General features: G+C 41.1%; 1 protein-coding gene across 5 annotated transcripts in view; it reads left to right on the forward strand.

Annotated features, from left to right (window-relative positions):
- Window positions 1-15,078, forward strand: part of SOCS5 (suppressor of cytokine signaling 5) — an 80,131-nt gene that overhangs the window by 16,296 nt on the left and 48,757 nt on the right. For 3 of the 5 annotated variants that reach the window (XM_084829014.1, XM_084829015.1, XM_084829013.1), the window contains one exon: window positions 5,225-11,544. In XM_084829014.1, the coding sequence (XP_084685140.1) occupies window positions 5,237-6,835 (1,599 nt within the window). In that variant the 5' untranslated portion in view covers window positions 5,225-5,236 and the 3' untranslated portion in view covers window positions 6,836-11,544. Of the gene's footprint in view, window positions 1-5,224; window positions 11,545-15,078 lie in introns of those variants that run through there. The other 2 variants (XM_084829017.1, XM_084829016.1) reach the window with 1 other exon arrangement.

Here is a 15,078-nt window from a genome sequence, read left to right on the forward strand (position 1 = left end):
CAGCATGGCTCTTCTTATGTTCTTAAAGTACCTGAACATTTTATTTCATTCTAACGATATATAATTTTAAGATAGCACTTGTGTAATGCAATCTTATACTTGTTTTCTCAGAAGTCCCACTATATTCAGTGAGAATTTAAATGTGTATAGGATTGTAGCCTTAATGCCACTTCATAGGCAATAGTAGTTGAATGCACCAGAACACACATGTCCTCAAATTATTCCTCTCATTAAAGAGGACTGCCATACTTAGCGTGCAGGCTGAATGACACTGTTGACCCTGTCCACATGTTTTTATTTTAATGGTGGCAGATTTCAAGCTAAGAAACTTAAATATATTAGTACAAAAAAAATATTTCAGTGATGGCTTTCTCCTCTTGAGCAAGAATATAACTTAATGTAGATGTACTTCCAGGGAGTTTCATAAAGAGGTTTGTTGAAGTACATACTTCTACAAGTGGAAACCCATGAATGATGGGTTTGGGGGGCAGGTTGGAGGACAGGAAGCTTGTTCTAAGATTTTATTGTGATTTTATTTTTGTCAGCCACTTTGTGAATTCTTGGGTTTAAGAAGTAGGGTATAAATAGATTTATAGATAGATAAATTGCTTCCCCTATTCAACATTTGAACTAAACTTCTTTAGGCTGAACTTTCACACATAAGCCCTATTAACATGTAGAGATTCTATGCTTGGTGAGATAGCACCTGCCTCCAGTGCTGCCTCTTCTGGTCATGTTGGACATAGCATGTAAGTGATGCCTATGCGTCATGTAACTGATGTCTATGCATGTGTAAGCCCGAGAATGTACAGTCTTTACACCACCCCCTGCCAACTTTGCCAGGTAAGGATTGCATGTTGTTGGGCCTATATATACTGGACCTTATCCTTATATTTGTCAGTTATACATGATGTTTAATTGGTTTAGGAGAAGATCCTCCTTCCCCATGACATCGAGAGGCTTTGTGCTTTGCCCATCAAGTGAGTAGTGCTATGCGGGGCTTAGGCCTTGATGAACTCCTTCCTTTGTTTTTCAGGGTAATGCTTTTTGTGTCATGACAGCTTCACACTTTCCCCCTGTCACTTGCACAGTTTTTCCATACATGGTGGTATGTGCATACTTCTCTCCCCCCCCCCCCAAGTCAGTGTCTCCATGAATGAAACATTCACTAATTAAATGGCAAGGTAGCATAAGAGGCAGATGGTGGAGAGTTCTTCCCTCATTTTAAGTGTGGGTGACCATATGAGCATGTGCATCTGGCAAATTTGAAGAATGGGAAAAGCAAAGGGAAAAAAATTCTCTCTTTCCACCCCTCTCTTTCCCCTAATGCAATTTCATGTGGGACCCTGGTTTATTTGTTTTCCTTTAAAATATTTGTAGGTTGCCTTTTAAGGTACAAAACCCTCACAAGACAACTTATACCAGGGATGGGGAACCTCTGGGCCGCAGGCCAGATACAACTCACAGGGTTGTCTGCGCGCCAGCTTTTTCCCCAGGTCCAGCTTCCTCTCCCTGCAGTAAAAGCTCTTTTCCCTGATCAGCTGCTGTTTAGCTAAGAGCTTTTTCCTGCAGGGGAGAGGGGGAGGAATCTGCTGAATGAGTCAGTCCTGCTTACTTGTGAGTAGACATGCTGCTCTTGCTTGATTCCGAGTAGACATGCAGAGGCTTGGTACTTTGGATACTATTTGAAAGTGTTGCTGAATTATTCAGGCTTAAATCAGTAATGACATTTTGGCCCATCCACAGATGGAGTGTGGCCCCTGAGATCTTTCTTAGGTTGGAATTTGGCCTTTGGGCTGAAAAGGGTTCCTCACTCCTGCAATATACTAATAGTGAACTCATTCTCAAGAGTGTGGATCCGTATGTAGCCAAAATAGCACCATCTACAGACTGAGTTATCAGCAAGCTTGTGGGAACCCCAAGGTTTTTGTTGTTGTTCAGTCGTTAAGTCGTGTCCGACTCTTCATGACCCCATGGACCATAGCACGCCAGGCCTTCCTGGCCTCCGCTCCCTCCCGGAGTGTGCTCAAGTTCATATTCATTGCATCGGTGATGCTATCCAGCCATCTCATCCTCTGCTGTCCCCTTCTCCGTTTGCCTTCAGTCTTTCCCAGTATCAGGGTCTTTTCCAGTGAGTTTTCTCCTCGCATTAGGTGGCCAAAATATTTGAGCTTCAACTTCAGGATCTGTCCTTCCAATGAGCACTCAGGGTTGATTTCCTTTAGGATTGACTGATTTGACCTCCTTGCAGTCCAGGGGACTTGTAAGAGTCTTCTCCAGCACCACAGTTTGAACGCATCAATTCTTCGGCGCTCAGCCTTCCTTATAGTCCAGCTCCCACAGCCATACGTTACTACTGGGAAAACCATAGCTTTGATGATACGGACCTTTGTCAGCAAGGTGATGTCTCTGCTTCCTACTATGCTGTCTAGGTTTGCCATAGCTTTAAACCCTTATCTTTTATCTTGGTTACTAATTTGGATTTATTTTGTTTTAAACTTATGGTTTTTATATTTTGTTTTATGATGTTATTGTATTTAATTGTTTTAGGTTTTGTCTTACAAACCACCCAGAGAGCTGATGGGCTGTATAGGTATAGGTATAGATGGGTATAGGTATAGATGGGTGGTATAGAAATGTAATAAATAAAGGGATAAAAATGGAAAACTGGCAGGTGAAATAGAGTGGTGTCCTGGGAGAGGGCATAGGTGGCTGGAACCCTGAACAGGAGCACTCCACAGTGCAATGTTTTGCCACAGGTAATACTTGTACAGTTTATTAGTGAAAGGTCACACAGTTGAAATAACCTGAGGTCAGGGCAAATACATATGTAAAACAAATAAATAAAGATGGACTGTCTTGTTTCACCATTCAGATATTTGACCTAATTTTCATAAACAGTATTAAAATTATGATCTTGGTATTTTGGTTGAGGATGTCCTTGTTTTTCCTTAGAAGCTTAGTGCTGAAACTTTTATCTCAATCTTGGAGAAGGAGGGCAGGGATCATCTCCACAGTTCATATGTTACGGTTTCAAAGCATTCCCAAGTGCCTCCAGAGTGCAGTGCAATTATGTGGATGATTCCCATTCTCTTCCCCAGCATCAAGGTTGGGAGGAAAGCTAAGGCATGTCATGTTTGCATGTGGTGGCTGGCACACTTGCTATGGCGAGCATGGCTAGGGGTATTGTGGGTCCTGTCTTTCAGCAGAGCCTGTCATCAGAGCCTACCAGGCACCAAACTCTCCTTTCAAGCCATACTCCTTCGCACTATGCTATGCCCTTACATCCTCACTTTCACTTCATTTTCACTGTTGCCAGCCTGGTCTTTAGCAGTTATTTTGCTTTTTCTGTGTTCTCTTGGACTAAACTCTGTGAAATGGGGAAATTTTCATTAGGTGGCATTCAGTGTTCACCATCTGCTTGCAGAACAGAAACTGCTGGCAGAATGGATTTTCCCTCCCCCCCCTTCAGCTCCCCACCCATCCCTCAAACCTGCTGTGGAGCATATATGGTGGGGGCGCAGGGGGCTACAGTAGGAAGGAAAGCAAGGAGAAGGCCTGTTGTGCCGATTGCACAATGTTGGATTTAACCCATTAACTTTATAGCTATCAAAGTTCATCTTAAAAATTGCTCTGTTTGGGTTGATGGAGATGGCATGTTCAGCTGATACCTTAATGGAGGTTAGATTACAATTTGCAGTTTCAGAAATTAGAAGTGTTTGGATTTAGATTTTATTTTAAAGTAAGTGTGGGTGCAAACAGGAAATCTGTCAAAGAAGAAACTAACAGGATAGGGTAGTAGAAAATTTGTGCTATCATCCGCCCATCCTATTTGGCTCCCTAATTCAAACATTAACCAGTGCCTTATGACCCAACCACACAAAATATGGCACCCAGACTACACTGATAACATGTACAGTTGTCATAAGAAAAAACAGAGTGAGCACCTGTCAAGTAACGGTTTAAGTTTAAGGCAACCTGATGATGTAGGGAGTTGAGAACAAAATCTGCTCTTTCACAATGTTATATCGTTTTAATGGCAACTATAAAAATCACTTACCTGGAAAACTAATATTAGAAAAGGGATATATATTTAGTAGTCTTTTGATGTTAAGCAGCAGCTGGGGGGGAAAGCAGGCAGCCAGCTCAAATGATCAGCCAACTCCTCAGATCACCAACTGCTTTGAGGGTCAGAATTATTCAGTTCAGAATTATTGCTTTAATGAACTTGCAGATGGATAGGAATTCTTTCACAGTTTTACTAGTGCTTAACTTTCAGGAATATAACAGATCTCTCAGTTCTGTCATTGGCTTCTCTTCTTTGATCTTTTCCCTCAAAAGTCCTGAAATATGTGTCTAAAATGACTGAAACAATTTAAAAGTACTTGATTTCAAAAAGATCAAAAATATTTTTTTGTTATAATCTTATCCTTTACTGAAGATTGGAAGTCAAAATGAATATGAAATTCCATTATCATTGCGAGCTGTAATTAAATACAGTGATTATGTAAGATACATGGGCATATTTGTTATGCTACATTTTGTAGCATCTGTATCTGAAAATGAGGTCTGTGAAATGAATATTTCAATTAAAAAAGTAACACTAATGCTGCTCCCTCTGTTTAAATCTTTCACATGTGCATGTTCAAAGTCTATCAAGTCTGATTGCTAAAATTCCAGTTAGATACATACTTCTATGCTCCATTACATACAACATTTTAAAAAATCAGTGTTTCATCATAACAACTTGAAAGCCCTAAATGGTTTAGGTAAAGGGTACCTATGACAGACTGCCTGATAATGTATGACTGCTCACACCTGTGCTTCCATTTTAAAACTGTTTTAATCTTTTATTCATATTTGTATTGTAAGCTACCTTGGGGACCCTGTTGAGCATATAAGGAGAGAGGGATAGAAATCAAGTTTCCCCCAAACTTGTGATTTTGTCCATGCCCATGACTTAAGTGTTCACATAATGCGTAGTGTTTGCACCGCTGCTAGGTCTTATTTGGTTACTATTTTTATTTTATACTCTAGTTTTAATCATTTATATAGCATTTTATTGTATTGTATTTTATAGTTTTTATTATTGTGAACTGCCCAGAAGGCTTTGCCTGTTGGGCGGTATAGAAATGTAATAAATCAATAAAAAAAATAATCATTTTGATTCATTATGCAATAAATGACTTTACTAAAGTGTTGTCTTCCTGTCTTTGAAATTTAGGTAACCTAATCCATGGGTAAAGTTGGGAAGATGTGGAACAGCTTCAAATACAGATGCCAGAATCTCTTCAACTCTGAAGGTGGAAATAGAAGTGAAAATGTAGACATAACCTCCAATAGTTCATCTGTTAGAGATAAAACTGTTTTTATGCCTGATCCAGCTGAGCAACGACCAAGCAGCCCTTTAAGAGATGTTTCTCTACAACTGAGACTAAATCCTTCAAAAAGTTCTGCGAGGAAAAATCAAAACTGTGCTACAGAAATCCCACAGATTGTGGAAATAAGCATTGAGAAAGAGGGTGACTTGGGTGTTGCCACAGGAGCTAGGCTTGCTCGAAGGGATTCCTACTCACGGCATGCACCGTGGGGTGGGAAAAAGAAACATTCCTGTTCCACAAAAACCCAGAGCTCCTTAGAGAGTGATAAAAGATTTGGCTGTTCTCACTCGCAAAGGAGAGAGCGAAGATATGGTGTGAGTTCCGTTCATGACACAGATAGCGTCTCGAGCAGGACTGTCGGGAGTCGTTCTCTGCGGCAGAGACTGCAGGAAACTGTTGGCTTATGTTTCCCTATGAGAACTTACTGCAAACAAACTAAACCTCTCTTTTCCAACAAAAGAAAGATCCATCTTTCTGAACTAATGTTAGAAAAATGCCCTTTTCCTGCTGGGTCGGACCTCGCCCAAAAATGGCATCTAATTAAGCAGCACACAGCTCCAGTGAGCCCACACTCAACTCTTTTTGATACATTTGATCCTTCTCTGGCTTCTACAGAAGATGAAGAGGATAGACTCCGAGAGAGACGAAGGCTCAGTATTGAAGAAGGGGTTGATCCTCCTCCCAATGCTCAGATACATACTTTTGAAGCTACTGCACAGGTTAATCCGTTATATAAACTAGGGCCAAAGTTGGCCCCTGGCATGTCAGAGCTGACAGGAGACTGTAGTTTGACACCACAGGGGAGCTGCGACCTGGAGGAAGACACAACGACCCTCTGCTTGCAGTCACGTAGACAAAAGCAACGCCAGATGTCTGGAGAGAGCCATAGCCACATCAGCAGGCAAGGAGCTTGGAAAGTGCATACTCAGATTGATTACATACACTGCCTTGTGCCAGACTTACTTCAAATTACTGGTAATCCATGCTACTGGGGAGTGATGGACCGTTATGAAGCTGAAGCACTTCTGGAAGGAAAACCTGAAGGCACTTTTTTGCTCAGGGATTCTGCTCAAGAAGACTACCTCTTCTCTGTGAGCTTCCGCCGTTATAACCGGTCTCTACATGCACGCATTGAGCAATGGAACCACAACTTCAGTTTTGATGCTCATGACCCCTGTGTATTTCACTCCTCCACTGTTACTGGGCTTCTAGAACACTACAAAGATCCTAGCTCTTGCATGTTTTTTGAACCATTGCTTACAGTTTCGCTAAACAGGACTTTTCCTTTCAGCTTGCAGTATATCTGCAGAGCGGTAATCTGCAGGTACACCTCCTATGATGGGATTGATTGCCTCCCTTTGCCATCAATGTTGCAGGACTTTCTAAAGGAATATCACTATAAGCAAAAAGTTCGAGTGCGATGGTTGGAACGGGAACCAATTAAGGCAAAGTGAACGGAGTTCAGAGTCCCCAGTAAGCTCACTAAAGTCTGTGCTTTTTGTGTGTGTTACAGTATAACTGCAACAAGCACATCAGCTGGGGGGGGGGGGGGATATTGTACTTTAAGCTTATTGTGTTTACGAGTGTGTCAGATGCTGCCTGCGATTAATCAAGCCTAGTTGTGAATACCTCTTGAAACAATATGCAGAACACAAAATCACATGTTTGTTTTTAAAAGCAGGTTTTTAAGTTATAATTTGCCAATTCCGATATACTCTTTCTACTACAATTTCTGTAGTAATAATGTAAGGCAGCTATTGGGCATTGACTTCAAGTTACATTCAATTTCAGGTTTCAGAACAACAAAGTGGGTTGCTGGCTTTTCTTTTGTTTGAATATGAGCATTTGAATGCCAGCAGTTGTATTCCAGTATAGTTGCTTTCTCAGCAAAAAACACCTTTCAAAGTTCAGTTTTCCCCTTATCCTGGTTTTCACATTAAAACTGTTTTAAGAAGAAAAATCATGAGCGGTAAGGGAGACTGTGCCATCACCTAGCATTTCAAAAATCAATCATGTGCATTAATGAGCACTTATATGCATCTGCTCTGTAACAAAACTTTGATTCTAAATAGGGCCATCTCCCAGTTAAAGGCATCTTAGTGAGTTAATCATGTGAGGAAAGCTAAATCTGCATAAATTTGCATATGACTAAAATGGCTTTAAAAGAAGGTACACTTTTATCGATGTCATATCTTAAGAGGCTTTTATTACTACAGCCTTTCCCAATCTGGCACCTTCCAGATGTGTTGGACTACTAATTCCTATTATCTCCAGCCAGCAGGGCTGATGCTTGCTGAGGAGGATAGGGGCTGGAATCTAACAAATCAGGAGGGCACCCAGTTGAGAAAAGCTGCCCTACTGTATGACGCAGAAGGGGGAATGCCTCTTCTAAGATGGCATGTGCAACTTGTATAAGTACTTAAAATAAGTTATATATATTTTTAAATCTGTTCAGTTGGGTCACCTTCAGTCCATCAAAAGAGTTTTAATCAATCGACTTAAGCATTATAGCCCTGGTTCTAAAAGCAAGTTTTAGTAAATTTTCTGTACACACAGGAAGTTCCACTACTTTATATCTAACCAATTACTGCTGTTGGTATAGTTGTGAAGCTGAGCTCTGCTCAACCATAAGAAACCTGACAATAGTAACTGGAAAGTTGTATTAACTCATAGGTTCTCAGATTAATCCACAGAGCACTGGTGGTCCATAAACTACTTTCAGGCGGTCTGTGGAATAGTTGCAGAACAGTCAATATCTGTATTTGGCCCTGCAGTTGATTAATTTTTTTCTGATGACAGATCAAGACTGTTTTAATCAGGGCTGGAATATTAAAAGGTTAACAAGGCCCTGACCTAGGACCCATGGTTTTCCTAACACAGCACTGGTACAGTCTACTAATTTTTCCATAAACATTTGCCAGTTAAAGGGGCCCTCTTTAGTGGCCTGGCCTAGGACATTTGATTTCCGTAATATGGCATTGCATTTGATGATGCCAGTGCTGAATGGAAAAAATGCTATTAAAATATCAGTTATGTACTTTGATTTGTAAAAAAAAAAAAAATGCTGGGGGTCTCGGTAGATGACTTACTAAACTTTTTTTGTTCAAGTGGTCTGCAGAAAAAGTTTATTGCTTTATTAACTGATTTTTGAATGGTTCAAAACAGTATTTTTAACCATCTGCTAAAAATAGTAATGGCCATCTAAGCTTAGCTATCACTTCAAGCTGATCCAGAACAGTTAGTGTTCTATCTCACTCTCTTTCCCCTCCTCAGTGCATCAGAAGTAAAGTTTCAGGCTTCATAGGTACTGTTGTATTTGTAAACTGTGTAGCACCGTGTTTTTTTGGTAACTTGTAGATTGTGTTCCTCCTTGAGCAAAATACTTTTGAAAAGTTGCTCTTTTGCTTCCTTTTTTTTTTTTCCTTTGTGGACAGAACATAACCTGTTTTGTCCTAGCTGTGTTTGCACTAAAATTTGTGTTGGACTACAGAGTCCAAGTTTTTTGTTTTTGTTTTGCTTATCTATCTTGTACCAATGAGTAGTGCTCCTAGTTTCTTAACCAGTTGCTACAATATGTTCTTCTCCATGGCAGTGACTGTGAGGTATGGAAACTTCAAAGCTGCATATACAAGAAAAGTTGTATGCCAACACTAACCAGTTTATCAATATGTATGTTTTTCCTTCGCTTGCTGTGCCTTGTTACAGCTTATTCGTGCTAATAAAGTACAGTATTTTCAGTGTTATACTTGTATATTTGCTCTTTTATATTTGCATAACCTGTTGTAGCAATTAACATTTTTAAATAACGTTTTACCATATATTTAGTATAGTTTATATAAATGTGCAGTTGAATAATTGCTTGTCAAGTCACCAAATCTCAGCATAAATTCAGTTTTCCACATTACCAAAATACAGATGTTTCCAAGCACATCAGACCATTTCAAATACTACATGTAGGCAAATGTGGGTTTTTCCTAGGATACACTCAACAGAACTAGAGCAAACCACAGCTTCCTGATGATTGGAATTGTGTGGGGTATGTATTTATTGCATCCACACTTTACATTTGTATGTGTGCATCTAATACACCCCACTTCATTCAGAGTGTAATGAAGTGGCCCTTAGTAGTAATTGCAAACCATAGAATACCTGTAGCTATGCAAAAATGAACAAGTGTGCCTACACTATCTGTACAAATGCCCACTTCTCAAATGGCAAATTATGTATCTAGAAAGACCTTGTGGGTAATAAATATTTTAAAAATCATGTATAGAACATCCCATGTACACACAAGGTTTTGATGATTACACCTGTGATTGTGCACACATTCTTAATTAAAATATATGTTTCACAAGATGCCCTCCTTCAAAGGCAGTTTAGTGCCTTTGAATTAATGTATCTTAATGTTTTTTACTTCTTTTGTTAGAAACATTTCACAAGTTATTGTATATTATATTTGGAAAGTTTGATATAAAGACTCAGGTGGTATTTCTGGATAAAATTGGTTACCTATTTACCATGTGTGACAGTGGTAAAGGGTGTGGTTTATGCAGCCTTCCTCAATCTGGTGACTTCCAGATCTTTTGGACTGCAACATCCATCACTTCCAGCCAGCATGACCAAGGGCTGGCTGGATGATGGGAGTTGTAGCCCAACATTGGGGAAGGCTGGTTCATAGCTTTCACCTTAAATCAGGCAAAACGCTTTGTTTTGCGCCAGTGAGCTTGTAAAGTTTATAATGTAAAGGAATGCACTGAATTGATTATATAGCATCAGTGATAATAAAAATAAACTTTTGAAAATATGGTTTCAGCCATTTTTTATGGAAGATTATTAGGGTCACAATCCTGTGCCCAGTTTCTTGGAAGTAAGCCCCATTGACTTCAGTGGGGCTTAATTTTGAGTGGACATGTATAGGATTGCCCTGTAAACTGAGTTCAAATTTCATCATTCATTGCATTACATGTTTGCGTTAAAATAATATGTATTGACAAAACATAATTGCCCATTTAGATATTAACCAATTTCTAGTGTATAAATGTACCTAAATCTGGGCTCTGGTTCAGACACCTACAATATTCTTCCTCTATGGTGGGACATAATTTTTGACTTGAGAGACAGAGGTCTGTACAAATTGTATCCTGACTCGTGCTTCTTACCTTTTGAAGTGGGGCAGGGGAGAATATATGCATCAAGCAATTACATGTACAGTGCTCCTATATAGAGTGTCTACTTTACCTTGTTTATAGGAGATGTGTGTTTGTGCGCGTGTGTGTTTTAAATTGTGCACCTCTAAGGGGCTTACTCCAACAATACGTTGAGTCGACTTCTGCTAACGGAATGGGAGTTTCCTTTCACCCTTCTCCCCCACACTCTGGGAATCTGTTTTGGAGGATCCCCCAACTCTCTGGAGCAGATTTGGGGTGCTGAAATTCGATCTGCCAGCGATTTCCATTCACTTGTGGAAAGACACCACTGGATACAACCCAAGGATTGCCAGCTTGTAAGTGTCTGAACCTGGCCAGAGGTTTTTTGGTTTTACCTAAGAGCTTGAAGGGATATGTCTGCTGCCTAAAGCTTGTAATCCAAACTATAACAACTAAACCAAAGTATCTTAAACTTAACCTACTTGAATATAATAAGCAGTTTCACAGATAATGAAAATGCAGACAATTTAGCTGCATTTGCTCATCGCTTTTTAGATGCAATCTAGCCTCCAGCTACAGAATTGTTTAGTCTTTCTACTTCAAGGCCAGAAGACTGCTATACATTAGAAAGCTAAGAAAAGGAGTTACTTTAGACTCCCAGAGAGCACCTTAAAAATATTAGTTTGGAAAACTCTCATTAGGCAAGGCTGGAGGAGGGGGGTGGCAGGAATCAAATTTCTAGGACCCAGCATCAAAAACCTGGCATTACCAGTCAGGATTTTTTTCTAGCTTGGCATTAATTGTATCAAATGTGCTTTCAAATGTTATCAGATTTACATTGTGGAATTTCTAACTTTTTGTTCTGAATGTGTAAGTACTTCTCACTTATGTAAGCATGTGATAATTGTTGGGTATGGGTATGTGTAACTGAATATGCAGCCTTTTGGTATTTAAGCTGCTAAACTGTTTACATTAAAAAAAAAAAAATAACCCTTGTGAGATTGTGCCCAGGCATACTTTTCCTGTTCATGCTCCATCAGTTTATGTTGGATTCTCTGGTTAGGTGGTGGGGTTTTTTGCTATTAAGGATGGGTATTTAATGTAAACTCCTTCAGAATTATTCGTATCAGATATTTGTTTTTTGTACTAAAGAAATGTGTTTTAAAGCGTTATTTACCTTCAGTGAAAACAGTTGCGCTTAATTTGTGTGGGAACGTCTTGCTATTTTACCTACTGAAATGTCCTCTTTGTGCTCTCCTCTGTCCAGTAGTTATCAAACTTGGGAGGGCCCCTGGTGGTGGGAGGCTGACGTTCCAGAGAGAGAGAGAGAGAGGATCCTGCAGCGAGCAGAACCAGAAACACATTCCTCCAATGTGTTTTGGTGTTGCCACTGTCAAAACTGCTATACAAACTTTGGAAGCTGTACAGAGGTGGGGAATATATGGAAACTTCTGGCCATAGCAGCTGCTCTCCTTTCTTTCTTAGGCTGACTAGTTTTTTAAATCAATTTTTATTGTGAGTTTCAACAAAACAAACAAAAACATAAAACCAAAAATTGAAGATATAACAACATATTCTAAAGTCCTCAGTTTCAAATATTACAACATTCTAGGGAGAAAAAGGGAGAAAAAGAATAGATTACACATAAACTTCAGTAAAAGCAGACCAGATATCCAAATATACTCAAGCAGTGCCTATAAAAAAGAGCCTTGTGTGCTGCAGAGTGGTAGGCGGCTGTATAGCAACCAACACTCTCCCCACGACCTGAGTTTGATCCCAGCGGAAGCTGGGTCCCAGGTAGCCGGCTCAGGTTGACTCAGCCTTCCATCCTTCCGAGGTCGGTAAAATGAGTACCCAGCTTGCTGGGGGGAAAGGTAGTCACGACTGGGGAAGGCAATGGCAAAACCACCCTGCTATAGTCTGCCACAAAAACACTAGCGCAAGTGGTGTCCCTCTAGGGGTCAGTAATGACCCGGTGCTTGCACAGGAGGAACCGTTCCTTTGGGGCTGCGGTGGCTTAGTGGTTAAGATGCTGAACTGCAGACCAGAAGGTCGGCAGGACAGCAGTTCAAGACCCGAGTGCTGCGTGACGGAGTGAGCTCCCGTCTTCAGTCCCAGCATTTGCCAACCTAGCAGTTAGAAAGCAAAAAATTGCAAGTAGACAAATAGGTACCGCTTCAGCGGGAAAGGTAACAGCGTTCCATGCACCTCGGTGTTCAGTCATGCCAGCCACATGACCACGGAAGTGTCTTCAGACAGCGCTGGCTCTTCGGCTTAGAAATGGAGATGAGCACTACACCCTAGAGTCGGACACGACTGGTTGGGGACACCTTTACCTTTTTAGTGCCTATATACTGCTCTTTTCAAATGTTGCTAGTGTTTTTAACTCTTTATTGCATTATAGGCAGTGAGCTTTTATCCTTCCAGTATTGGAAGTCTTTTAGCAGCCAAGAGGGCGCAAAAAATCCATTTACGCTGACAGTGAGTTACGTTCCAAAAGGCAGGTAAATAGTTTAAGAGAACATGTACATCAGTAAATTTTAAAGAGCTTTCCAGTACGAAGTTTAACTGTATGATAGCCTCCTCCCAAAAGGAGGCAACTATTGGGCATTTCCAGAACATATAAATAAAAGAAGCGTTTTTTTATTTATTTATTAAATTTATTAATCGCCCATCTGGCTGGTCACCCAGCCACTCTGGGCGATGTACAACACATCATAAAACAATTTAAAACAATAAAATTCTACCATAAATTTTTTTTTAAAATACCCTAACCCACCCCAAATGCCTGCCTGAACAACCACTTTTTAATGCACGACGGAAGCTCATTAAAGAGGGGGCATGACGGAGTTCCCTAGGGAGGGAGTTCCACAGAGTGGGGGCCACCACAGAAAAGGCCCTCTCCCTCATCCCCACCAGTCTAGCTGTCCTGGCTGATGGGACAGAGAGAAGGCCATCCGAGGCTGATCTTGTTAAGCGGCCTGTCTGGTGTTGCTGGAGGCGCTCCTTAAGATAGGCTGGGCCGGAACCATATCGGGTTTTAAAGGTCAAAACCAACACCTTGAATTTGGCCCGGAAAACAACTGGTAACCAGTGCAACTCCTTCAGCACTGGAGTGATGTGATCTCGCCGGCGGCTGCCTTTAATCAGGCGAGCCGCTGTGTTCTGTACCAGCTGCAGCTTCCGAACCGTCTTCAAGGGTAACCCCACGTAGAGCGCATTACAGTAGTCTAAACGAGAGGAGACCAGGGCATGTACTACGGATGGGAGCAGATGGTCGGGAAGGAAGGGGCGCAGGAGAACAAGGAAGGCACATTCACCCCTATCCAGAGCCCTCATATCATCCACCAAGGCGACCAAGGCCGTTTCTGTCCCATGCCCAGGCCTGAAGCCCGACTGAAATGGGTCTAGATAATCAGTTTCTTCCAAGTGTGCCTTCAACTGCACTGCCACCACCCGCTCAATCACCTTGCCCCAAAATGGCAGATTTGAGACTGGGCGAAAGTTGTTCAGAACTTGAGGATCCAAGGAGGGCTTCTTTAAGAGCGGTCTTATCACTGCCTCCTTGAGGGCTGATGGCATCACTCCCTCCTCAAGGGAGGCATTCACCACTGCCTTGATCCCCTCACCCAGTCTCTCTCTGCACCTCATAATGAGCCAAGATGGGCAAGGATCAAGTAAGCAGGTGGTTGGCCTTAATTGCATTACACCTCCAACAACTAGCCGAGTTTGACAAACCTTTGTTTGAGACACGTTGTGGTGTCCAATAAAGCCAAACTGAAGTTTTTGCTGAGTAAGACATAACAGGAGGTCTATAGAGATACCAGATATAGATGCCAAAACAGTGGTCCTGTTAGACAAAACAGGACATTCCAATTCCCTGTTCCATTCCTGCTGTAGACCCCGTGTATCATATTTATTAACTGAAGTATTTATAAACATGAATCGTGGGTCGATATACCTGGTCAGCTTCAGTAAGTGTTTCCAATAGTAAAGGAGATTCTGAGACAGTAAAAGCAGCAGGGCTGAATCTAGATATTAACAAATTTTCAATTGCAAATACTGCCATTCAGCTGTAGTCGGCAAACCAAATTTATCTTGCAAAGTTGAAAATGGCAAAAACTCATCAACACCCACTAATTGATCCAGGGTAAAGATAATTTTATCTGTCCAGGTTCGCCACAGAAACATTTGAGACCACCTGGGAATCAGGCTTCCTGCACTGAGCAGGGGGTTGGACTCGATGGTCTTGCAGGCCCCTTCCAACCCTATGATTCTATGATTTTCTTTCCTGTTCTTAGATCTGGATTTCCCCATAAAGTCAATTTGACATGGGAAAATGGGTCAAACTGTAATTGGTGTGACATACTCCAGACATCTCTAACTGCCAAGATTGTGGGAGGAGCTCAATCTGCCTTAATATGCCGAGAACCTAATGCCATCTATTTGGAGAGGGGTTCCAGATAGGAAGATTCCAAAACTGACCAAGTTGGAAAATCAAATCCGAGTGGAAAAGACCAAAATTTATTACAGGTCATCAAATAAGCCCA

This window comes from Heloderma suspectum, chromosome 1 (assembly GCF_057233095.1).
Source record: "Heloderma suspectum isolate Gila_16-S chromosome 1, 16-S_ref, whole genome shotgun sequence".
Classification (NCBI taxonomy): domain Eukaryota; kingdom Metazoa; phylum Chordata; class Lepidosauria; order Squamata; family Helodermatidae; genus Heloderma; species Heloderma suspectum.